The sequence below is a fragment of the Rhineura floridana genome, chromosome 10, assembly GCF_030035675.1.
Source record: "Rhineura floridana isolate rRhiFlo1 chromosome 10, rRhiFlo1.hap2, whole genome shotgun sequence".
Classification (NCBI taxonomy): domain Eukaryota; kingdom Metazoa; phylum Chordata; class Lepidosauria; order Squamata; family Rhineuridae; genus Rhineura; species Rhineura floridana.
The window spans coordinates 36,134,088-36,161,196 of NC_084489.1; the positions used below are offsets into that span (position 1 = coordinate 36,134,088).

General features: G+C 39.9%; 1 protein-coding gene across 4 annotated transcripts in view; it reads left to right on the forward strand.

The window, feature by feature from the left end:
* Window positions 1-27,109, forward strand: part of ANKRD28 (ankyrin repeat domain 28) — a 149,568-nt gene that overhangs the window by 92,980 nt on the left and 29,479 nt on the right. For all 4 annotated transcript variants that reach the window (XM_061585885.1, XM_061585886.1, XM_061585887.1 and 1 more), the window contains 12 exons: window positions 1,228-1,428; window positions 2,221-2,308; window positions 5,627-5,769; window positions 7,568-7,780; window positions 9,479-9,557; window positions 12,084-12,198; window positions 12,814-12,896; window positions 16,284-16,347; window positions 17,084-17,152; window positions 18,114-18,254; window positions 25,331-25,442; window positions 26,147-26,173. In XM_061585885.1, coding sequence (XP_061441869.1) covers window positions 1,228-1,428; window positions 2,221-2,308; window positions 5,627-5,769; window positions 7,568-7,780; window positions 9,479-9,557; window positions 12,084-12,198; window positions 12,814-12,896; window positions 16,284-16,347; window positions 17,084-17,152; window positions 18,114-18,254; window positions 25,331-25,442; window positions 26,147-26,173 — 1,335 coding nt within the window. The remainder of the gene's footprint in view (window positions 1-1,227; window positions 1,429-2,220; window positions 2,309-5,626; window positions 5,770-7,567; window positions 7,781-9,478; window positions 9,558-12,083; window positions 12,199-12,813; window positions 12,897-16,283; window positions 16,348-17,083; window positions 17,153-18,113; window positions 18,255-25,330; window positions 25,443-26,146; window positions 26,174-27,109) is intronic.

The window sequence follows — 27,109 nt, forward strand, 5'->3', positions numbered from 1 at the left end:
GGAAGATGTAGAACGTTTGATTGATTTAGGTTCTACTTGGTGTTATGTAGGTTTCAAATTACACCTAGGACTGCTGACTCATCCTTCATTGTGTGAAACAATGAGATGAGTGTGTACAAAGTGCCTTTTCTTCCATTCTGCATAAGTGAAATTCACAGTGCAATCCTTTACGTATCCACTCAGAAATGAGTCCCATTGACTTAATCCCAGATAAATGAGTGTAGGATTCCTACCTCAGTCCCATACAAGAAATGCCACAGTCACCACTGAACCAGTTAAACTTCCCATAGGGAAATGTACATTTGTGCTCATTTTATTACGGTTTCTAAGCTGGCCATTATGTGGTTTTATATAGTTTTAGCTACCTTGAACATTTCTAATTTATATGGGTTATAAATCTTGAAAATCTGTTACACAGAATGGGCAGATAGGATAATAAAACCTAGATTTTAGAAAAGTAGAGATTAATATAGCCAGAAAATGCAACACATTTGTAGACATTAATAATTGCTGCCGACCCGTTTTGTGTATTATACATTTTTTATGTTGTAAGCTTCTTTGAGACCTAGATGGTGAAAAGCGGGATATATATTTTTAAATTAAAAATAAATTAATTTGTAATAGGGCCAAAAAAGTCACTATTCCATTTTTCTTAAGAATACAAACACAAAAGAGGTGACAGAGAGAGAACTCATTCACACTTGGCTTCATTTTCCCTCAAACGTATTATATTTTCCACTATCACTGTAATCTTGCAGTTTAAATAACAAAGGACATAACAACCTTTTAAATCCCTGAGTCAAAGGAACCAATAATCAATGCTAGTTTTACCATTTATAGAAAGAATTTCCTACTTAGACAAAGAGATTACTCACAGATACTCAAAGATCTCTCCTCCACTGTTTTTGCAAGGTTGCTCTGGAGTGCTGTCAGGGAAGTGGAGACAAATAAAAAGGGTATGGCAGTTGTCACACCCAGTGACCCATTGCTTGCTGAAAGGCGACCATTTTAATATATACTGGATCTCATGTTTTTGGATACTTTGCTGTCGAGTATGTAAGAATTTGGTGTGGGTTTAAATTTTTTGTCAAAGGAAAGATTGCTTGGGTAACTGAAGGGGGAGGCAGATTGAAAAAAAGTTAAGATGAGCTCATAAGGAAATACAGTTGGGAGGTTATTTTACTAGTATTTTGTATATATTGGAAATGTGTGTTTTATTGCTTCTAGGATGCTGTGCAGGTGTTGTTGAAGCACTCAGCAGATGTCAATGCCCGTGACAAAAATTGGCAAACACCCCTACACATAGCAGCTGCAAATAAAGCTGTCAAGTGTGCAGAAGCATTGGTGCCACTTCTCAGTAATGTAAATGTGTCAGACCGTGCAGGTAGAACGGCATTACATCATGCAGCCTTCAGTGGACATGTTGAGGTACAGATGACTTCTTCTTTTTGATTCCCCAGACTAGCTGTTCCTCCACAAACAGGTGTCTGTTTACTTAATCCCATTGCTATATGCAAAGGAAATAGCAATATGCATACTTTAACCTTGCACTATCTCTTGGAGAAATACTGCTCTTTGTATGAATAGCATGAAAAAAAATTATTTCCTTTTTATTATTTAAAATATATGTTTAGCCTTTTTTTCTTCCATCATGGGGGTTATTAGGCAGTCACCATCCAGACTGGCTGAGCTTCAACAAGGTTGCTGCATCATGTGCTCTCAGACCACATGATTTTTTTTTCTACTTGAAACTAATTAATGCAGACTAAGGAAAAATAACAAGAGCTATGTTTTAGTTGCAAACTGCTTAAAGCCATTCAGTCCCATTCATTCTATTTACTTTAGTGAAATGTTCATAGGCAACGATAAATTATTGATTCAGTCCACAACTTTCAAAATCAAGTTTTAGATTACACACCTAATTTTTCAGGGTTTTGAAAACTACAGTAGCTTGTAATAGTTCTTGAAAAGTTGATCTAGTGAACATCTAAACAACTAAATGCTCTGCCCCCAAAACATGCTTATTTATTTTGTATATTTTTATACCACTTTTCATAAAACAAAGATCACAAAGCTTATCAATAGCTTTCTCCCTGGATATACATACATTTTAATTTCAAATATTGTGCAGGCATTAGAGAGCATTTTTCAACTTTGATCATGCTTAAATTTTATATAAATATTTATATATGTTAAGAAATATAACTATGTTCATTCTAGATGGTCAGTTTATTATTGTCTAGAGGTGCCAATATCAATGCCTTTGACAAGAAAGATAGACGAGCTATCCACTGGGCAGCCTATATGGGTATGTAAAAACAGTTTGTATCTTCTGAACTATTTCCCTCAAACTTTTTATTCATGGCAGAGTTCTTTGTTTCAAATATGTGCACTTAAAAAGCAGGTTTCTGCATGCTGTTTCCTTTCTGGATCAGAAATCACATAGGCAAATTGAGTGCACATCTGGACAGAGCATCTACTGTAATCCTTGTGTGGTGTGGATAAAGATTATGAAGATGAAGATGATTATGATGATTAGTTGCTTCTTACCCGGAGGTCTCCAAGTAACTCATTTAAAAGATAAAAATAAATACATTATACCCCAAAATGATAACACAACAACCTCCATAACAGCCATTGGAAGCTTTGGCAGCACCCTAGTAGCAAAGCAACATCTTACAGTGCAATCCAAAACATGGGGAACCAAGCGGGGGGGCGGTGGAGGAAGAGCTGGTGGAAAGCATTGTGGCATTCACTCCCGGTTCAGGAGTTGCCGGCCCAGCTGAGTGTCAGCTATGTTGGGAGCTGCCCACAGGAGCCAGACAGGAAGAGGTAGCTCCCATGAACTGGTCTACCAGGCAGTTAAGTGGTCCCTGTAGACTGCCATTGTAATATTTTTACTGCACCAGTCTATTAGCTGGTGGAATTCTCGTTGGGATTGGGACTCGGGAGCATTCCGAGGGGAACTTGGATGCCGTGCAAGTCCCCTGGAACACCCTGTTTATGAAGCTTCCGCTGACTCTCCGCCTGCTGGGGTGGTCATTTCTGGTGACGCTGGCAGGGTCCTGGCAGTGCCAATGCTCAGCCATGGGGGGGGGCTTCCGCTGGCAGAGCAGGAGCCTGCCAGCTCAGCCAGGGGTCTGCTGAATCTGACTCCCCCCAGCCCGACAGAAATATGAGTTGGATGGCACCTGTAGTCTATCAAAAGCCTGGGGAAAATAATAAGTCTTTACTTGGTGCAGAAAAGATGTCAATGAAGGCACCAGGTGGACTGGGAAAAGCATTTCACAGACGGACCCACAACTGAAAAGGCCCTCTCCCTGGTCACCACCATCCAAGCCTCCCTCTGGAGATCTTTACTGGAGATGATTGCATGTTACAAATGGAATTGCATTCACTACAAATGCCTTGCTTGCTTTGGAGATTTTATAATTATCAATAAAAACTCAATGTGCTTGCTCTTGGAAGCTAAAAATAAGAGTAGACTGGTTTAAGAATAAAAAGAATAGAATTGTTTGAGAGTAAAAAGAATAGCTTTGTGGTTTAAAGTGCCATAACAGAAACATACATACAGAGGGAAAAGGGTTGTTAATACTTTACACAGGCCACCCATCCTATGTTGCCTTGATTATATGCTTAGTTACTCTTATGGAGGAAGGAAAGAAGAAAGCTGAAGGTAGAGAGTCACCTTATATGGAAAGGGGAGGCAGAATCAAAAGGATCCAATTTAGCTATGGAAAGAGAAGAAGAACAAGCAGGTTCACATTCAGAGTACTACCTTTTCTGGTCTTGGAAAAGCTGAAAGAGTGTGATCAAGAAAATAAGGAGGTTCGAAAGAAGTAATAGAGTTAAGACATTACTATTTATCTGTCTTGTAGTAATAGGAAAATGTGATGGCAGAAAAGATAAATTTTCACTATAACCTAGAGGAGTAGTGTCCTAATGGGTTAGTGTCAGAGTCAGGTGCAGTTCCTTTTGGGTTGTTGAAAGACCTCATGGTCAGAATCCTCTTACTTGAAGGAAATAATTATCAACCATCTACTAAAGCCAGGGCTGACCCTACCATTGAAGACTGTTTATTTATTTATTACATTTATATACCGCCCCATAGCCAAAGCTCTCTGGGCAGTTTACAGCAATTAAAAACAAATATACAAATTTTAAATTGCTTCAGCAGCTGAAGGGTGTAATAAAAGGGCAGCAAATTGCTAATTATTTAACATTATTGGGTACTGCTGGGGAGGGGGACAGGTGCTTGTGGAGTTTTCTGATTGTGGTGCCAAAAAACCTGGACTGGCCTTGGGATCAATGCACTTTGATTTATTTTGTCTGTGTGGGGTTCTGCTTTGCCTTGGGCAGTAAAATGTCTTGGACCAGCCTGCCCCAAACCATGGGATCCTCTCATCTACCTCAATCCCCAAAAGATTAGGGTACTTTAGAAAGCCTAGTGTGCTTCAGCTCCTTCCTCAATGTTTCCCTTTTAAATTTTAATTTGGGTTCCATTGAACTCTCTTAGCCTAGTATAAAAATAGAAAAATCTTCCCTTTCAAAAACCACTGGTGGTTGCCTCCTCTCCATAGGATTTTTGTTATTTGGGATTAGTCAAATGTCTTTCGGGGAGAAAAATGGGTCGGTGGGTGAAGAGAGAGAAGAGACAGGGAAGGGATCTAGCTCTGTGAGTGAGTGAGTCAGAGACAGAGACAATGTGGTGCAGCCTTCCAGGATAATTCCCAAAAGTTTAACAACCTGTGGATGTAATGTGAACCCAGTGATAGGAAAAAGTTGCCAATGAACATCAGTTTTCATAAGATCTGGGCTGGACAATGAGGGTCACATATGCTGCCCTGGGCTCCGTCAACAGAAAGGATTGGGATATAAATTCAATTAAGTCTTAACAACAACAACAACAGATGAGTTTTCCTGGGGCAGCCTGAGTCGTATCAGTTCACCACAGGACTTAAAAATGCAAAGGCATATCCACCAGTATCATATTACTGTACTTTTAATGAAGTTATCTCATCCTTTCTGAAAGGAATCAAGCTTGGACATCTCAGGGTGTGCTATACTAGGTGGCTGGCATCCATTCACTCAAGGGATGGTTAACAACCAAATTATAAGTGTTGCTTGCAGTTGATTCCAGAGACAAATTTAACAGTTGCAACTTCCTGCTTGTGGCTGGTGTGTGCTGGGATCAGTGCTTGATGCAACAAATGGACTTTCTCTTGTTTACCACAATGAAGCACTTATTGCTCAGAGCAAAGCCAAACCACACCTACAGTCTCAGGGCATGTACAGAGTTTCAGCTGAACTGAGCTACTTAATAGCAAGGGGGCTGCAGCACAAAGAGGAAATAGGCAAAAATTTCCTCCCTTTCTCTTAAGTTAGCAGACTCCTCCAGTAGATCGAAAGCATTGGATTTCACCCTTACAATTTAATGAGCAAGAGCCACCACTCATTGTTAAAAAGAAAGGCAATCTGGAATGTATCCTCTCTTTTTTTATTATTTGCTCTCATAACACCACAACAGCCTCAAACAAATGTAACCTTAACTCAGGCGCAGAGATTAAAACTGGTTCACCAGTTAAAGCTTGCAGCACAATAAATAACAATTTCTTTATTTGTTCAGGTCATATTGATGTAGTAAAACTGCTTGTAGCCCATGGAGCTGAAGTGACATGTAAAGATAAGAAGTCATATACGCCAGTACATGCTGCAGCTTCTAGTGGAATGATTAGTGTAGTCAAATATCTTCTGGATCTTGGAGTTGATGTGAGTAACAGATGACTTGAAATTGCTACTCATTATTTTGTACAGTAAAACAGGAATACAGTTTTTCAGGAAAAGTAGTACTGGCATAATCTCATCTGTTTCATAAGGGTGTTTCTCAAATAGCTAGTATTCTTTATATACAGTATTTACAGAGCTTGGAAAAGTTACTTTTTTGAACTACAACTCCCATCAGCCCAATCCAGTGGCCATGCTGGCTGAGGCCGATGGGAATTGTAGTTCAAAAAAAGTAACTTTTCCAAGCTATGAGAATTTATCTCCTCAAGCTTTATCATGTTTCTTTCAGAAAACCAGTTAAGAGATTGTAGTCTACTCTCTTTAATTGTGATCTAAGATTAGTGATGAGCATAATTCTTAATTACCACAGATTTTCTGTATTAGCCCAAATAAGCAAGTGTTTTGGTACTGTGGTCATCATGGCTATGAATTCAATGTAATCTATGTTAAAATGGCTAGAACTTTTTAAACAGTTAATAGATGTGAAGGCCAACGAAAATGGAAAAATTCAGGGGGGAAATGTGTTTCCCCCCTTTTTTTTCACGAAGTCTTTTTTGTTTTGTTTTTCAAAAAAATTGGGGGGGGAATGGGTTTTTTCCTAATTTTCCTATGTTTTTTTTTCTGGGCCTTCACATCTCTCCAGTTGATTGTGGATTAGTTTTTGCGCTTGTAGCATTAAACACAACACTATACCACATATAAAATTTATAAATATAATTTGAGATTATGCCAACATGGCCATACTCCAGTAGCATAAGAACATTTAGTATTGAACAAGTTTAAGTCAACCAAAAAGAGTAACAATGTTAGTAATGTTAGTAATACGTTGAGTGAGATTTTAAATTGGTAAAATCTCTGGAATTGGTAAAATTCCATTTGCGAGAAAGTTGGTACACAGTGCTTGTTTCCTGGGAATGGGCTTGCTGCCACTTACCAAGAGGGAGAAGGGCGCAGTGTGAGTGCACTAGCGAGAGCACCAGATTGGCTACTGATGCACCTGCACGTGCCAACCTTCCCGCCACTTTACCTCGCTCCTTCCTGATAAGTGGCAGCAACTCCACTGCCAGGACGCTAGTGTTGTGGCTCTTATATATCAGGAGAGCAACGTTTGGTTAATATTTGTCTTATTTAGTGTGCAGCTACCATCATTCAGCCTTCAGGTGAATATTTAAGATCCCTGATATCCAGCTTTAAATGTGTAATTTATAAAGCATGAATAACTATGCACAATACCATTATTTTTTTAATGACAGGCCTTGCCTGTTTGTAGCACAATCTAAGTAGCACATCTAAGTATAAAACAAGAGGGAAGGGGCTGGAAAGGTGACAAATTCTTCTTGTTTTCCAACTTGTGTCCTGATGACATACTGAAAACATATATTTTTTTGATTGAAAAAAGCAACCACATCTGTATCAATTAGAGCTAAACTCTTAAGTAATAACGGAAGAGCTGAAGCTTTATAATTTGTTATACCATTGTTCTATGTAGCACTGCATGTAGGTCTGCTCCAGCTGGCAGCAGCCTTGCTCAGTCCTGCAAATAGAAGAATTAAACTTGTGTCCACTTGCATGTAAAGTGCATATTCTGGTACTGAACTGTGGCCCATCTTGAGCAATTTAACACAACTGTTGGGATTCAGATTCAATTTACAAATGTATTTTTGTTTAACTAATACTATGATTCATAAAATTTTCTGAATATAAATTATGATATTAATGGACTAAAAGTAGTGTAAGGACTTAATAACATTTACAAGACTCCTCATAATATTTTCCCCAACAGATGAATGAACCAAATGCATATGGAAACACACCTCTTCATGTTGCTTGCTTCAATGGACAAGATGTTGTAGTAAATGAACTGATAGACTGTGGTGCTAATGTAAATCAAACGAATGAAAAGGGATTTACACCTTTACACTTTGCTGCTGCATCAACCCATGGAGCATTGTGCTTAGAACTTCTGGTTTGTAATGGTGCAGATGTGAATATGAAGGTAAAATGAATTGAAAGGTGAATTTTAAATGCTGTAACAATATTTTTATTGAGGTTATCAATATACACACAATCCTAAAATGTATTTTAAAATAAAACACACTCTGTTAATATTCAGCAAATGCATGCCTTAATGCATTTTATTGTGAGAATAACTGTGAATGCTTGCAGGATTACGCCTGGTTCATTGGTTCCCTGACTACTTTCCCCTTTTTTTGAATAATAATTTTTATTGATTTTACAAATAGAAATACAGGTACATGGTACAGTATCGGCAAACTACTTTCCAGTTCCCAGACTACTTTCTATAGCCCACTCTTAGTCTAGGGGGCTGTGAGGAATCTCCCTACTTGATCATGGCATTAAGTTATCCACAGTATTGCCTGTGAAGTTGTGGTTCACTTAATGAAGACAGAGTAGATACAGCCTGTAAGATTTTAACTGTCCTTGATCCAAAAGGTTTGAGAACCACCCTGTTTGATGGCACAAGAAAGACTAAAAGGAAAGTCAAGTGATACAGAGAGCTTCCAACTGACTTGGGTACCTGGAAGTGGTGAAAAATAATGTTACACATGTCTTGAACATCTTAAAAATTTGTATCTGAAGATATTGCTTAAATAAAGAAAAAATCCACACATAATGTAAAATAATTCATTGAAGTTAAATTGCCTTTTTTCCCTGTGGAAACAAGAACAGAGTGGTCTACTTTTTACTTAGTAATTATGATAAATATATACATAAAAATGTAAGCCAAAACTGGGCAGTATATCTGACTATTATTTTGTTACACAGTTGGCCCCTAAGCCCATTTAACATTCTCTTGAGATGGCGAAGAATATACTATGGACCTAAAAGAAGAAAAATGCGTTGTTCTTTTAAATAGTGAAAAGGATGATTGCTAATTTGTTTGCTTATTTCCTTACCTAATTTAACTGAATTAGGTACTGTCTTTCTGCCATTGCTCTCAAGGCAGTGTACTAATATATATAAACAAGTGTACTAATATATATAAACATACAAAGATACAAATTATAATTATCACATTATTTAGTATTAAATGAGGGAAAACGTTTCTTTTTCTAAACTTTCTGTTCATGTTTGCATAGCTAATCATGGCTATAGATTATAAATGCTTCGTAGCAGTTCAGCAAAAATTGGTATTATCTCATGCGTTAAGGTTGACCTACTTTCTAGAATTTGATTTTGGGGCTATCGTTTTATCTCAAATATATAGGATCCTGCAGAACGGAATAGGTACATCGATCATGACTTGTATTTTACTGTGAATTGCTTATGGGTTTGTAGTTAAAATCAAAGCATTGGTGAACATTTAACCAAATATCTGAGTTTGTAACATATTCATGTAGCTTACGTATACACAGAGAGCTTGTTTTAACTATTCTAGCATCATTGCTTGGGGATATGGCTATGGTGTTAAGGTGCTAAGGGTGGTCTGCTGTCCTTGTTGTCTAAACAGCAAGTGCCTTGAAGGTATAGTTCTGAGTGTGCTTCACTATTGTCAAGTGCACAGTATAATACAAATACTGACAAAGCTCTAGTGTTGAAAAGGCTAGTACAGTTTTGCAATAATGCAGGAAGAAAATGTAGCCGAATCAGTGAAAAAATAAATCACTGTTAAGTTCTTCATCTAATCTTGCCAATTGACTTGGTAGCCATGGGTTGACTTCTTTTTCCCCAGAGTAAAGATGGAAAAACACCACTGCACATGACAGCAATCCATGGAAGATTTTCAAGATCACAAACAATCATCCAGAATGGTAAAAGTCAATAAAACATATTAAACTACTAATGTTTCTGTCACTGTAATATGATGCATATTTTGATATTTGAAATTATTCGATTAACTTACTAGCTTTAACATTTTCTTCTGTCCACCTTGTATCCTAAAATATGAATCTCAAGAATTTGAAATTTCTGTTTCTGGAATCTTCAGATTACTAAATCCATAGCAAACTTACTCAAATACCTGTAATTCCACTATGCTATACCACCCTAGTAGTGTAGATTCTGTTATGGGTTTCCCTAGGCCTAGAAGTTTAAATGCTATTGTTACATTCAAGTATACAAGTTCATTAATCTATTGGCATAGCTCCCAAAAAATGATGGGGAGAATCCTCCCTAGGGTGGCAGGAGTTTATCTTTCCAGGTTTGTCCATGACTTGGTCAAGCCAAGTCAGTCTGTTCTGATGGCAGCTCTGTGTCCTGTTCCATCTTTTAGGTGGCCTTATCATGCTGGTAACCTATGATTGATATTTTTCACTGACAATTTTGCTTTGACAGAGAACATTTCTCTGGAACTCTGAAACTAACCTACATGGCCCCTGCGATCAAAGAAAGTATCACAACTAAGATAGTAGTTTCCATTTAAAAAAAAAACAAACAAACCACAGGAGCCAGAACTTGGAGATTTCTCTTGTAGTGAGATCTACGATCTCCAGAAGCCACCTGGTTCTTGTGTTGTTGAGTCCCATTATCTGCATTACATAGAAACAGGGAGGAAAGTCAACATGTGCCTCCTCTTCTTGCCTGTTTATAACATGGTAAGGGCCTTTTGTTACATTTCAGGATGTTCAGACACCTTGGACTCAATCTGACAATTTGAAATTCCCTGATAATGTGTGATCTAAAGTGTGAATTCATTTGTTTAGTGGTCTGTATGCCACTGAATACATACAATGCCTTGCAAAATCAGGCCCCTGACAAATGCTCTCATGTTACTGAATTACAAATGGTACATTGCAGTTTCATTCTGTATGATACGTTATTTTGAAACACTAAAACTCAAAATCAATTATTGTAAGGTGACATTGGTTTTATGTTGGGAAATGTTTGTAAGAAACATAAAAAACTGAAACATGTTGCTTGCATTAGTATTCAACCCCTGTGCTGTGGAAGCTCCCAGTTTACACAGATGAAAGAAATTGCCCTATCGAGGACATAATTACCATACTATTGACCTCCACCTGTAAACCATTGTCACATTGTCAGGGTAAAAACCCCACTATTGAATGATCGTTTGCCAGGCTGTGGATCTGAAGGAAAATGAAGACCAAAGAGCATTCTACAGAAGTGAGAGATAATGTAATACAAATGCATACATTAGGAAAAGGGTACAAACTAATATCCAAGTGTTTAAATATCCCACTGAGCACAGTTAGATCAATAATCAGGAAGTGGAAGCTGTATCACACCACCCAGGCACTGCCAAGAAAAGGCTGTCCCTCAAAGCTCAAACAAGGAGACTTGTGAGAGAAGCCACAGAGAGGCCAACAATCACTTTGAAGGAGCTACAGAGTTCAGTGGCTGGAAGTGGAGCAATGGTGCACCAGTTAATCATATCAAGAGCTCTGCATAACACTGGCCTGTATAGGAGGGTGGCAGGAAAGAAGCCATTACTCAGAAAGTACCATCTGAAAGCATGCCTGGAGTTTGCCAGAAAGCATGAGAGTGCCCCAACTGTGATGTGGGAAAAGGTTTTGTGGTCAGATGACACCAAGATAGAGCTTTTTGGCCAAACTCAAAGTGCTATGTGTGGTGCAGGCCTAACAGTGCCCATGCCTCAAGACACACCACCCATACAGCAAAGTATGGTGGTGGCAGCATCATACTGTGGGGATGCTTCTCATCAGCAGGGTCTGGGCATCTTGTTAAAATGGAAGGAAGAATGGTTGGAGCAAAATACAGGGAAATACTGCAAAAGAACCTGCTTGGGTCCTGTAAAAAACTGAAGCTTGGCAGGAAATTCACTTTTCAGCAGGACAATGATGCCAAGCACAAAGCCAAAGCAACATTGGAGTAGCTCATGAACAAAAAGGTGAATGTCCTACAGTGGCCCAAAGTCCTGATCTCAATCCCATTGAAAATTGTGGTCCACAAGTGATGTCCAACCAACCAGAATGACCTGGAGCGAATCTTCCAAGAAGAACGGGCCAAAATCCCTCTGACACTGTGTGCAAAGTTGGTATATACCTGCCCCAAAAGACTTAAAGCTGTTATTGCACTGAAACGTGGCTCTATCAAATATTAATGTGTGGGGGTTGAATACTTATGCAAGCAACATGTTTCAGTTTTTTATGTTTCTTACACACATTTCCTAACATAAAACCAATGTCACCTTACAGCAATTGATTTTCAGTTTCAGTGTTTCAAAATAAAATACCATACAGAACGAAATTACAATGTACCGTTTGTAATTCAGTAATATGAGAGCATTTGTCAGGGGTCTGATTACTTTTGCAAGGCACTGTGTGCATATGTGGTTACATTTTACATTTACTTTCCAGGAGCTGAAATAGATTGTGAAGATAAGAATGGAAATACACCTTTGCACATAGCAGCCAGATATGGCCATGAGCTGCTCATCAACACATTAATTACAAGTGGTGCTGACGCTGCAAAGTAAGTAAAACTTGAGATATGTCAAAATAAAATGTATGTCAATTAGGAAGGTTATTTTTGTGTGTGTAATGTTCTGAAGAGACAGTGTGTCCTAATGTAGTAGTACTAACCCTGTTTAGAATGTGAGGAAGAGATACAACTTTATCCAGTATTGTGTATACCCAGTGGGAGCCCAGTCAAGTGGCCCATGTAAAATCTTATTCATTAGTTTACAAATAAATAATCCAGAATTCAATCAAGATTACACTGTTTACAGAGCAATAAAATATCAGTGGAGAAGAGTTTACAGAGAATTTAGAAATCTTCTATAATTCATTCAAAAATTGTATGATTCTGCATGTTGCTGTTTGTATAATGCTTCTTATTATATTCCTAAAGAAGACATAGATCTTGTATAGTTTTAATGTAAACTAGATACGGCTCAATTTTTAATTTGGCTGCTGTTCTGAATAACTGTATTTAGACCGAACAGTTAAATTAAAATGTGTCAGTTACTTTCTTGAATTGTTTTAACAAGGGCAGCTAAATGCAACTTTTATACAAGGAGTTTGGCATGACATCTTGGATTACTTCTATTGTAATGAGACTGTGATGTCTGATTATGGTGTATCTTAGGCGGGGTATACATGGAATGTTTCCTCTCCATTTGGCAGCATTAAGTGGATTTTCAGACTGTTGCAGAAAGCTGCTGTCATCAGGTAGGCTCTTCAAAATCCTTTTGAACCATTTTCCTATTAACTTTTGATGGTTTGACATTTTGATTGACAACCAGCATCAGTACCGCCCCTAGGCACCGGGAAGCGGGGCAGTTGCCCTGGGCCCCGCACTTTGGGGGGGGGGCTGTGCTTGGCGATCCGATTTTGTTTAAGATGTGCGGGTGTGCTGCTGTAGCCTTTTTGGCATCTCTATGGTGAAACCCTTCACTGCTTTACATTAGAAAATGAAGGAGCGGGAAAACCTTGCCTATCAAGAATGTGTATAGCTCTAAACGACGGATTTGGGGGTGGTTACTAATATGCGGGGACTGTCAACACCCAATGTGTGTGGGGGAAGCAGAAAGTGGGAGGGTCAGACATTCATTCTAACAGCTGCCCGTCATGGTTTATGGGGTGCTGCTCCCCTATATTTAGTGTTTTAAAACGAGCCCTTCCTAGTCATTGGTTCAGCTGCTCAGGGGTAAACACTCTCACTGCTCAGAAGGTTTTTTTGGGGAAAAACCCTGTCAACTGCACAAGGCCTAGGGACAGATGAGGCTTTGTCCCGATGGTGGGAAGAGATGTGACAGAGAAGGGAGCAGCCAGGTAGCCTTGTCCAAGTGTTGGCCAGTTGTTAACAATGTCTGCAATCCTAATCACACTTACCTGGAAGTAAGACAAACTATACTCAGTGGGAATTATTTCCAAGTAACAAGATGTTGGACCAGGATCTTTATGTTTAAAATGTGTAAGAGTCAAGGTGCTTTGGTATTGTGCTGACAACACAGAAAAAGATGGTCTCTGGGGGAAGGGTTCTTCTGAGACTTGGCTGTAGCTGAGCTGGGAAACAGGCCAGTATAGAGAGAGAAAGAATGTGGAGGGCCCCCACCTTTGCTTTTGCTCCAGGCCCCACACATGCTAAGGGCGGGCCTGGCCAGCATGATGTGGTGGTTAAAGTGTTGAACTCAGATTGGGGAGGCTCAGGTTCAAATTCTTACTCAACCATGAAGGTCACTGGGTGATCTTGATACACTTACTTGCTCTCTCAGCCTGACCTACCTCACAAGCTGTTTGTGAGGATAAAATGGGAGGGGGGGACTATATACCTGCCTTGAGCTTCTTGAAGAAAAAGCAGGATATGAATGAAATAAACAAATATAGAGTAGAAATCCCATTATTGAAGCGTTAAAGTTATCATCTCAGTCTTCACCTCTCTTCTCAATGGAGAGTCATTTCATAGCATTTTACAACTGACTGAACTGATGATCAGTGCAATCCCTATGAAAAGGTGTTCCGTAACCTACAATCTAAATTTATGGGTAAACCTCTCTTTGAAAATATAGGTAATATATGTTCTTGCACAGTGGCTACAGTTTATTAGTGTTACTTGGTTGAAGCCCATTTTCAGCATTTGCTCTTTCTGAATTAGTGAGCATTAAACAGATTCTAGTCCCATATAATTTTGTATGGTAGTAGGCCTGTAGTGGTAAAAGGAGAAATAGAGCAACAATGGAGATGTGAAACCAGCTTAATAGTACTTGCTTGGATCTATGAAACACTACCAGTTGGAGGATGGACAAATCTAAAAAGAGGAGCAAAGTGACTCTCATATGGTAATTACCACAACAAAGAGGCACTGCATATAAAAAGAACACAGAAGTTCTATAATCTATATAGGCTTGGACCTAAGAACACAGGAGGAGTTCCACTTGTGCACTGGGGCTTTCCTGCCTCCATCCTGCTTGAGCATCTCACATCCTATATGGAATTCTCCTGATGTACATAATCTAATGTACATAATCATGAAAACCTTCATATTCCATGCTGAGTCACATACATTTGCCAATCCTGTAGCTACTTGTTTCACACTTGGAAACCAATAAATGTATACATCAAATTGTGCGATAAGAGACATTCATTCTTTAAAGAGCAATCTTAAACCAATCCCTAATTTAAATTAAATGATATATTTCAGTTTGAATATCTACAAAACTTCAAACTGAAACAATATTGCATTCACATCTGTCCAACTGTACCCATGGAAAGCTGCCTGTTCTTAGGCAAAAAAGTTCCTTTTTGTATGCTGATGTGCTAAAAAGTACTACATCTTCAAGTAATTGTAGCCAAGTCTCATTAATATTAGTCAAGATTAGTTTAATGTAACCACAAATCATAACATAACACATCAAAACATACACAAACATTAAAACATCGTACATCCAATAAGATTAAAAGCATTAATACAAAATAAGAATAAAAGTATGAAATCAAAATACCAAATAGTAGTAACAACACCAATAAAAATAATCCAGATATTAAGGCTAGTTCTAAAACTACAATTGACGTCTAATAGGATTAGCAGATGTAGATCTTTCTAATTTTAAGAGATAAAAGAGTAAAAATGGCCACTTGATAACTAACATAAGGAAGTTCATCTGCCAATAAATAATTGATTCATTCCGCTTCAGAACCCAAGAAGTTAACAATAATCTGACCCAGCAATCTTCCTCTTACTGCTTCATAAAAGGGACATAATGTTTAATGCCCTCCACTTGTTCCTGACCACAGGGATAGAGGCACTGCAGTCCATGGAATCTTTACAGAATCTGCCCTCGATATGTGGAAAGCATGGTTTGAAAACATAAACTAGTAAATGCACTGGTGAGATCAGTTAAGTTTTGTGAAATAAATGTATTTTTCTTAAAGCACGGGTACCACAGGGAGAATTTTGAGTGCTGAAGCAGACTGACATCTCGACTGGCATCCCACTTCAGGAGCCAGACATGAATTTTATTTGTGTCCCAAGACTTCACATTTGCTAACGAAGGCAAATAATTCATTTGCAAGATACGGGGCAACATGTTTGCCAGCTGGTTCCCTTCAGTGCCAATAACATGATTTAACTAAGTGATGAGGCTATCAAGCTTCTTGAAATATTTTAACAATATCAGATGAACTCTTGGGTAATTGTGGGGAGCTCATTGGTAGTGCTGCAGGCTCTTAAGTACTCCAACTCTTGAATTTTTCAAAGGATTAATAGGATTCTTGAATGTAAAAGTGGTGAACCCATTGCCCACATGTAAAATATCCAGTGGTGGAAATCTTTGTTTCAATTGTGTATTAGAACGTACAATATATTCACCAGTCTTTTTAGATCTGTGGTTTGTGAACAAGCTAAGCCATAGTTCAGCATTATGTCTGAAAAGGCTCAGCATCAATGCTACAAAAGTAAAATTAAAGCTCGGTTTTTCATACATTAACCAAACATGTTTTGCAAATTTATTTATTTTATTGAAGTGATTCATGTTGCAGTTATTAAGGAAGCTTGCTTCACAGCATGCTCTAACAAACTGGACAGAGATGTATTTAACAGATTCTTCTTTTTTGTAGGCTTTGACATAGATACTCCAGATGATTTTGGCAGGACCTGTCTTCATGCAGCGGCTGCTGGGGGGTATGTATGGTTTAAGCGACATCTTAAATTTTGGATTTGAGAGCCTTCTCATTAGCGACAGAAAAGTTACTCTGTTAGATGATCGGTACTACCTTTGTAATACTTGGAAATAAAATAATTGACTGTATGGTGTTGACTTTTTTTTAAATTATGAGCAAATAAAGACTTGCAATCATGTAAGGGAAATCAAAGATACTAGAGAAGTACCTGAATAAGCTAAATCAGGCTTAATTTTGTTATACAATGCTTCAGAACCTAGAGTTCATGAAGAAACACTGGTTCAGAGTTACTTAAACTCATAATATTGTATATTAGTTTGTATATTATTTTATATTAGTTGTTAATAATGCTGCTGTTGGTTAAAAGATCCCTTGCAATGACTAAGAGCCTGAAATTGAAAGAAACCCATATACACATGAATAGCACTTCCATATGTGCACATTGTGTGGTATATGTGCCAATTTTCCCTTCTGGTCTCAGCCTCTCATGCCATCTCTGAAGGTTCCTTGATGGTTGGGTGGAGGGCTTCTGAGTAAGTGCCATCTGAAGGGGGGGGCTGAAAGAAAGGGGAATGTGCTGTGCAATACTCTGGATTCTTGCCTTTGACTGTGATACCAAACTTACTTTATTGGAGAACTACAGATTCTTATTATTACCAGTTATACATGTTCATGGGTGACACTGCATGAGGATGCTTTTAGAGAAAACTAAGGGAAGCATGTTCTAAAAATTTCAGGAATTTGGAGTGCCTCAATCTGCTGCTGAACACTGGTGCAGACTTCAACAAGAAAGACAAATTTGGAAGGTAAAACATGATGTTCTTTATAAATGTGTAGGATACATTAAATGATAGCATAGTTTTGCTTATTATCAGAGTCAGACTACATGTTCTTTCTCGTTTGTAAAAACACTAAAAATTGTCATTTCCTCCCTGCACTTAATACTGAATATGCTTTTATTATACACCCACAAGAGTGGCTGTATACTATAGCCAGCGTGGATTTTTCACATTCCGCAATGTTAAATTGAAAATACCCCCCATACCATTCTGATGCTTCCTGTAAGCTCATTTCAAAACAAAACCTTACAAAACCTATAGTCTTGAACTCAGAAACACTTGCTTAACAACCCTTTCAATTTTCATGGCGATACACAAAACAGTCGGAAAGAATTGAGAGTTCAAAGTCTTAAGAGAGAGGGAAAAAACCCAGACCCCTTTTAGACTTTTTTCTGTGAGAGTTCTCATAATCTGTTGAAATTTATTAAAAATCAGCCAAGTGCACAGAGGAAAATCTATAACGGGGGTTAACCTGTGGCCCTTCAAATGCTGCTGGACTCCAACTCCCATCAGCCCCAGCCAGCATTTGCTTGGTTGTACTGCCTTCAAGTTGATCCCAACTTATGGCGACCCTATGAGTAGGGTTTTCATGGTAAGCGGTATTGAGAGTTGTTGTTCAGTAACATCTGGAGGACCACTGGTTAGCCACCCCTGGTCAACAATATCATCTGTCATTTGGGTGAGGCTTCACTTTAAAAAAAAAATTAAGGATGCTTGTGAAGCTGTGACAGGATATGATGAGGTTGTACTAACCGCAGTTAAGGATATACTTCGTTAAAGTAAAGTTATTATGTAAAATACTTGCAAAAAAGGAATGTCAGAAAAACAAATGGTTTTACAATGGCTTTGTCAACTGTTTATGTGTTAGTGATAATTTTGTTACAATGTACTGTATCTTATCTCCTTTTTCTTTAAAAATATGCCATAGGAGTCCACTCCATTATGCTGCTGCCAACTGTAATTACCAGTGCCTGTTTGCCCTTGTGGGTTCTGGAGCTAGTGTAAATGACCTTGATGAAAGGGGTTGTACACCACTGCACTATGCAGCTGCATCGGACACAGACGGAAAGTAAGTATAGCACTTCTTAGAAATCTTAACATTCAAACCCCTCATTAGTATGAAATTTATCATACAGTTTTCTCAAATTGAGGATGCATTGTTAGAAGAGATGAGTTTATACTAACATTTGAGCTACTTTTCTCCTACAAATATTGGTCTATATTCTGTGTGAGTAGCTAAGTTATAGTCACAGCAAAAAACTATCAAGTAAATAATGGCTGTGATGCATGGCTGTTGAGTTGTTATTTGAAAACTATTGCAACAGGGAAAATTACTATTGATAAAGACATGACAGAAAATCAATTTCATTTAAATTTTTAATCTTTGTTGTGATTTTAGACAGAAATGAGAGATTACTGCAATAACACTTCCCTCATAATTAGGAAATATTTTAACTATTTTTGTTATAAATCTGCTTCATCATAAAAAGCAGTATATAAAGAGATGAACCAGTAGTCTCAAGGCATCATACCGGAAATAAGACATACCAAACAGTTAACATAAGAACATAAAGAAGAGGCTGCTGGATTGCCCCTGAGCACTCTCTCCGTCACATGTGGAGCCCAGTTTGAACCTTGGTACATCAGTGAACTAAGGGCAATGAAACGGGCTGGACAACAGCTAGAGTGCAAGTGGCAGAAGACATGTTGTGAGGCTGATTGGGCATGAATAAAACATAACAGTGCCTATTGTGTGGCAGTGAGGGTGGTGAAGGAGGCTCACTTCTCTGCCACCATCGCATCCTCAAGTAGCCATCCAGTGGAGCTTTTCCAAATTGTCAGGGGTCTGTTGACATCAGCTCCAGGAAATGGAGTTTTAGACCCTTCGGCAGCCCACTGTGAATTGTTTGCAAGGCACTTTGAGGGTAAAGTTGCTCATCTCTGGTGCAATCTTGATACTTCATCCACATCTACTGTAGTCCCCAGTGTGGTGTACAGTGCAATGTCTGCTACAACTTCTTGGGAACAATTTCAGTTGATGAGGCCTGATGATGTGGACAAGGTGCTTGTGACGATGCGGCCAGCAACATGTCCTCTCAACCCTTGCCCTTCTTGACTTATTAAAAGCTTGCCGAGGGGATTTGACAGAGTGGATCCAGGGTGTGGTCAGTGCATCGTTGTGGGAGGGAGAGGTTCCAGTTGCCCTGAAAGAGGCGGTGATACGACCACTCCTGAAAAGGCCCACCCTGGACCCATTGGTTTGTGACAACTACCGCCCAGCTGCAAATACCCCCTTTTTAGGGAAGTTGATTGAGAGGATTGTGGCGCAGCAACTGCAAGTACTCTTGGATGAAACAGATTATCTGACCCATTCCAGTCTGGGCTCAGGCCTGGTTATGGGACTGAATCAGCCTTGGATGGATGACCTTTATTGGGAGAATGACAGGGAGAGTGCAACCCTGTTATTCTTACTTGATCTCTCAGCAGCTTTTGATACTATTGACCATAGTATCCTTCTGAGCTGACTTAGTGAGATGGGTATTGGAGGCATTGTTTTACAGTGGTTCTGATCCTACCTCCAGGTTCATTTTCAGAGAAAAATGTTGGGTGATTGTCTTTTGGCCCCCTGGCAGTTGTGCTGTGGGGTGCTACAGGGCTATCTTGTCCCTCATGCTGTTTAACATTTATATGAAGCCCTTGGGAGTGGTCATCAGGAGATTTGGGGTGAGGTGTCAGCAGTATGCTGATGGTACCCAGCTGTGTTTCTCTGCAACATCTGGATCAGGAGAGGACATAACTCTGGACCGGTGCCCAGACTTGGTGATGGGCTGGATGAGGGCCAATAAACTGAGTCTGAATCCTAGCAAGACGGAGGCGCTGTGGGTTGGTGGTTTACAGGTTCCTTAGTCTGGGGTCACTCCTGGATCCATCTTTGTCACTAAAGTCCTAAGTGACCCCAGTGGCTTGGAGTGCCTTTTACCAGCTTCAGCTGGTAAAACAGCTGCGGCCGTTTCTGGACTGGGATAGCCTGTTGTCTATGTACTGGTAACCTCCAGGCTGGATTACAGCAAAGCACTCTATGTGGAGCTGCCCTTGCGGTTGGTCCAGAAGCTGCAGTTGGTGCAAAATGCAGTGGCGAGACGGCTCACTGGGGCAGGGTATTGCCAACATGTCACCCTACTGGTGAAGAATTGCACTGGCTGTGTATTAGCTACTGGGCTAAGTTCAAGGTTCTAGTTTTGGTGTACAAAGACCTATACAGCTTGGGACAGGATACCTCACAGTTTGTCTTACCCCTTGTCAGCTCTACACTGCATCAGCAGTGTCAGGGGGGGCTGGAAATTCCTGGGTGAGAGGGGGTGGGGCTGCTGCTAGCTGGGTTTGCAAACCTTGGACGGCCAACAGCAGCTGGTCTACTTGTGAGTGCAGGAGCAAGTTTTCCTGCTGGAGTTGCGCCATGGTCAGCACTTCCCCCACTCCTTTGTTGCCTGCTTTGTTTGGGCTGACTGCAAACTGTCAGCTCTACACTGCATGAGCAGTGTCAGGGGGGGCTGGAAATTCCTGGGTCTTAGCAGGGAAGGAAAGTCCTTAGCCAGCAGTCGGGTTGTAAATCTGCCAGGCCTATCCGAAGCGTACTTGCCGAGTCAGAAGTCCAGAAGCGAGGTCAGTGGAGGTCCGGGATCAAGGACCAAGGAGGTCAGTCAAAGAGATGCTGCAGGGAAACTAGGTCTACACAGAGCCACGCCTGACGTTGCAGTCAGCAACAAGCTGCAGCCAAGGTGTGCCTTATAAAGAGCAGGATGGACAGCAGGTGTGAGCCCTCAGCATTTGGGCCTTAAGGAGACAGGCCTGCCTCTCTTCTGCCTGACCTTCTGCTGTCTACGTTCTGCAGGTGAGGGGGGAGTATCCTGTTCACTGTCTGTGTCTGGCTGCAGGGCCTCTGCTGTCCCTGGGGTGCAGCTGAGGGGCAGAAGGAGCTGGATTCTCAGGAGGCTCCTCCGTGTCTCCTGCTGCTCCTGGGTCTGCTGCTGTTACTCCCAAGTCGTCCTCATCTGAGGAGTCCTCTGACGGGGCCATGACACCCCTCATAATGCTGTGCAGATGAGGGCCTCCTGCAGATACCATCTTATCAGGAGGTCTGCTCCACAGAACATAGGTAGAGGACCTTTAATGTAGTGGCACTTACCCTTTGGAATTCCGTCCCCCTAAATATTAGACGGGCACCATCTGTTATCTTTTTGGTGCCTACTGAAGACCTTCCTCTTTCGACAAGCCTTTTAAGAAGAGACTTTATCCCAGGCTTGTCTGTGTTGGAATTGTTTTTAAAGCTTTTTTTAAAAGGTATTTTTAAAGATGTTTTGTTGTAATATATTTTAAAAGATGTTTTGTTGTAATATATTTTAAAATGTGTTTTTATGATGTTTTAGAGTGTTTTTATTTATTTATTTATTTATTGCACTTGTATACCACCCCATAGCCGAAGCTCTCTGAGCGGTTTACAGCAATCAAAAACATTAAAACAAATATACAATTTAAAATACATATTTTAAAAACAATTTAAAACACAATTTTAAAATTTAAAACAATATAAAAACAATTTAAAACACATGCTAAAATGCCTGAGAGAAGAGGAAAGTCTTGACCTGGCGCTGAAAAGATAACAGTGTTGGCGCCAGGCGCACCTCGTCACTGAGATCATTCCATAATTTGGGGGCCACCACTGAAAAGGCCCTCTCCCTTGTTGCCATCCTCCAAGCTTCCTTTGGAGTAGGCACCCGGAGGAGGGCCTTTGATCTTGACCGTAGTGTACGGGTGGGTTCGTATCGGGAGAGGCGTTCCATCAGGTATTGTGGTCCCAAGCCGTATAAGGCTTTATAGGTCAAAACCAGCACCTTGAATTGAGCTCGGAAACATACATGTAGCCAATGCAAGCAGGCCAGAATCGGTTTTATATGTTTGGACCATCTGGTCCCTGTTACCAATCTGGCTGCTGCATTTTGCACAAGCTGCAGTTTCCCAACTGTCCAAAGGCAGCCCCACGTAGAGTGCATTGCAGTAATCTAATTTGGAGGTTACCAGAGCATGGACAACTGAAGCCAGGTTATCCCTGTCCAGATAGGGATGTAGTTGGGCCACCAACCAAAGTCGGTAGAAGGCACTCTGTGCCACCAAGGCTACCTGAGCCTCAAGTGACAGAGATGGTTCTAGGAGAACCCCCAAGCTGTGAACCTGCTCCTTCAGGGGGAGTGCAACCCCATCCAGGACAGGTTGGACATCCACCCTCTGGTCAGAAGAACCACCCACTAGCAGCATCTCAGTCTTGTCTGGATTGAGCCTCAGTTTATTAGCCCTCATCCAGTCCATTGTCGCAGCCAGGCACCGGTTTTTGTTTGCCGCCCTGGGCTCCTGCTGGGAGGAAGGGCAGGATATAAATCAAATAAATAAAAATAAATAAACAAACATAAAGAAGCTCTTGCTGGATCACGCCAATGACCTATCCAGTCCAGCGTCATGTTCTTACAGTGGCCAACCAGATGCCCATGGGAAGCCCACAAGTTGAAGGTGGAAGCCAGAATTAGTATTGATAGGGTAATGAAGTTACACAGAATTAGTAGCATTTATTCCCCCCCCCCCCCGCAATTATTATGAGGTTGGATATTTCCATGCCTGCAATTACTAAGAAGCAGAGCTGTAAATGCATTGGAATATAGTTTCGGAGCAACATTCTATTATGGCGGTTGCCAACCTAACACTACAGAGATACATCTACCCACCAAGGTCTTACTTGGTGGGACCCTCCCATTCTGCTTCAGTTAGGCTTGGAAAAGCCATTCATGCCCACAGCTGAGGAGGAAGGGGTGTGATCCACGCACACACTAAACCCCTTCCCTGCACCACAATTATATTTGAAAGAAGCCTTATTTTGGTTATGGTGGAAGTTTCCCCCCCCCCAAGCCTAATTGCAACAGGGGAGGAATTATTGAGGGAGAGTCACAGCTGGAGTAGGAAGGGTTCACTCTTCCTTCCCCAGCAGTAACAACCCCTATTGAAAGCGGCTCACAAAGTGCAATTAGGTTTCAAAGAAGCTGTCTATTCACTACAATATAAGGCTTTTGTCAAGTATAATTGTACCAGGGGAGGGGCATTTTGGGGGGCATAGGTGGGGTGGGGGAAGGTTAACGCCTCTCCCGATATGAACCTACCCGTTCACTACGTTCAACATCTAAGGCCCTCCTCCGAGTTCCGACTCACAGAGAAGCTCGGAGGGTCGTAACAAGATCTAGGGCCTTTTCAGTGGCTGCCCCCGAATTATGGAACAGTCTCCCCGATGAGGTCCGCCTGGCGCCTACACTTTTATCTTTTCGGCGCCAGGTGAAAACCTTTGATTCTCCCAGGCATTTTAATCTATTTTTTAAGCTTTTAATGTATATTAGGTTGTTTATTGTTTAATATTTATGCTCTACTGTTTTTGTGATTTTATTGTATTTTATCCTATGTTGTGCACCGCCCTGAGAGCCTTCGGGCTGTGGGCGGTATATAAATCGAATAAAATAAATAAATAATAAATTAACCCTCCTCTTACCAGGTGTGACTCCTGAAGTGCAGTTAGTCTTGAAAGAAGCATACTATTGGCTATAGTAAAAGACCTCTGTAGAAAGATCACTAACAACCCCCCCCCCCAAAAAAAAGTTAGGTGTGAGAAAAGCTGAAACCATTTTTGAAGCCTAATTGCGGGGAGGGGGAGAGGATGAGTGAGCATGTATGAGGTTATGTGCGTAGTTGGTGTCCATGGCAGTCTCTCAGGTTTCCAAATGGGCCCCCAAAAGTTGTTGACTTCCTGGTCTCCTCGCATGCTGCTGCTTCCAGTGGCTTCTAGCTAGAGAATCCTTCCTGAAAAATCAGTACAGACTACCAATTCTGATATTATATTGTCCAGATGCATATCACCATAGGAATTATTCCAGAAGCACCTTCTGGCAGACAAATATGGAACCCAGCCCTGGTTTTAGTAGGCCCATGTTCCTTTGTTATAATCCCAAACACCAGACAATGTAATGACCCAGTTGACATTGAAATAATAATTCAGGGATCTGAAAGTATTTCCAAGATAAGAATAAGCATTAGGGTTGTGCACACTGCCCCTTCACACAAACTGGCAAATAAGCCAGGAAGTAAGCTTCATTTGATTAGTTTTCCATTTCATCTGAACCAGAAACTATAATTATTGGCTTCAGTACAAGCCAATTTCAGACCAAGGCTTAATATCCTGACTTGTTCTGAAGCTGTTCACCATAGTTTCCTGATTTGGATAAAATAGGAAACAAGTCAACTGAAGATTTCCTGGTTTGTTTAGTCACTTATATGACTATGTGCATGGCCATAAGGCTAGTTCACATCTGTTTATTCAGCTAAGATTTGATTGTCTGAATACAGCCACTGGGACAAAATAGGCTAGAAAAACTCTTTTGAATATTATACAGTGGGAATTTAGTTAAATTGATAGACAAGTTTTTGATGTATTAGTATTTTTAAAAAGGCTCAGAAGACAGTGTACAAATTTTAACAATGTATTTATTTGAAATAGAGTGTGCAATTAAGTTTAAACAGCACAGAAGGAAGGGCATTGATGAGATATCTGTCTTCCTTGTGGACATCTTACTATGTTTCCATGCTGTGTGCTTAGAAAGGAAGCCTTTTTTCCAGTATGCATCTGCATTTGTGTGCTTTTATGTGCATTTATGTTTATGCTTTGACCCTGCCCACTTTGAGCTTTTGACCCACAGCAATATCCAATACACGAATTACATTTTCAGTTTTGACAGCGTGATGTTGCCCATTTGTAACAGAGAACTGCTTTTAGTTGTTGGTTTGGTATGGAATTTAACTTTTGTCTTAATTTGTTATTTTGGGTTTTATAACGTACTGTAGTTTTGAGTAAATCTCTCTGAAGTTATTTATGACTAAGGTGTATATGTGTGTGTGTGTATATATGTGTGTGTAGAGAGAGAGAGAGAGAGAGAGAGAGAGAGAGAGAGATGAATAACTCATCTCTGTGCATAAAGACTCAAAGGGGACTGGTTTCAGGGTTCACACTACCCCCCTCCAACTGATTAAAGATTAAAAAATGTCATTTATTTTGTACAGGTGCCTGGAATACTTATTAAGAAATGATTCAAATCCAGGGATTCGAGACAAGCAAGGATACAATGCTGTTCATTATTCTGCAGCTTATGGTCATCGCTTGTGTCTTGAATTGGTAAGAGAAGTTATTGTGAAGGATGTTTACCAATAAATAAAGACTGGAAAAAATGCATGTTAGAAAGTACATGTAGGACATTTCTTTTAAAACACAAAAGGAAAATGATAATATGCATTAAAATAATAAAGCAGTTTAGTAGCTTACTATTGCATATTTTCAATAGTAAGCTACTAAACTGCTTTATTATATTAATGAATATTAAAGTAAAACCAAGTAAAGTAAAACCAAGATTGAAAAGCTACATTACTCATACCTGAGGGCTTAGCATGCCTACAGAATTTTTGACTTTTTTTTTTTTGAGCTGCAGGCCCTCATATCATATGACAAAGTACTTTTGTATATTCCATACAGTTTGAAAAGTTATTTGCCATACATAGGCTGTTCAAAAAACAACAGCCCAGAATGATCATTCCTCTTTGAATCCTGGCTAATATGTAAAGTCTAGTTCAACTAAAGTCAGCAGGAATGTTTCCTTTGGCTGCACTGAGGATATAGATTATTTGATGGATGTGTGATTTGCATGCCAAACCTGGAATGCAAAGGGTGAAACAACTTGAAAAGATATGTGTATATTTGAATTACAGTGGTTCTTTTATATAACCTAAGCTAGGAACTGTAAGTTTTCTGAATAATAATAATAAGTTAGAATTTTGTATTTACACATTTTCAGCAACTTATCTTAAGTTTGTGTTTCATTGCAGATTGCCAGTGAAACACCTCTAGATGTGGTAAGTATAAAGACCTTTGCTATAAAACATTTATTCAAAATGATTTTTTAGAACATAAGAAGATCCCTGCTAGATCAAGCCAACTTCCTGTTCTCTCAGTGGCTAAGCAGATGCCTATGGGAAGCCTGCAAGCAGAACCAGAGTACAAGAGCTTATTTTCTGTTTGGTATTTCAGTATTTATACTCAAAATTCAACAGATACTCAGTTAAAAGGTCATAATGACTCAAAATAAAATATATGACTCTTCCAGTTTGTTTTTAAATAAGCTAATTAGTAAAGTTCAGATTGATTTAATATTGTCTACAGTGTTCCTGTTGGTGAGAGGCCAAACAAGCTAGAGAAATAAAAATTACTGCTTATTTTTCTGTTAGCTCATTTTTCCTCCTGCAGTTTTCTTTCCTATTTAATTCAGCTTGATTTCTTAACAGCTCTGTTCACACATCACACTAAGCCAAATCATGGCCTAGCGCAAACGTACTGGCTTCCAAGGAGGAGATTGCAGCTGCTTTGTTCCTCAGGTCAGTGCGGCGTGGCACCTAAGCCAAGGTTTGGCTTAGCATATTGTCCAAACCCAGGATCATGATTAAGGTGTCTCTTCCTTAACCACAATCTATAGCCAAAAGTTGTCCTGTGGTTACAGGTTGTAGTTAAGGAGCAGAGACCTTACCCACATTCCTGGCTTTGGATGACATGCTGAGCCAGGTCCCATGGGGACCTATAAGTCTGGGGATGATGTGGGTGTGAGCTCCTCACCAGGAGCCAGCACATTCACATGGTCACAGTAAATCATACTCTAGCTTACTGTGACATGCAAACCAAGCCAACATCTTCTTTCCTTCTCAAATGCTTCCATTTCTTGACAACTTTTTTCCTAGCAGCTTATAAATGTCTTTTAGCTAATTTTTTTTAAATCATTTGACTTCACCTGTTTCAAA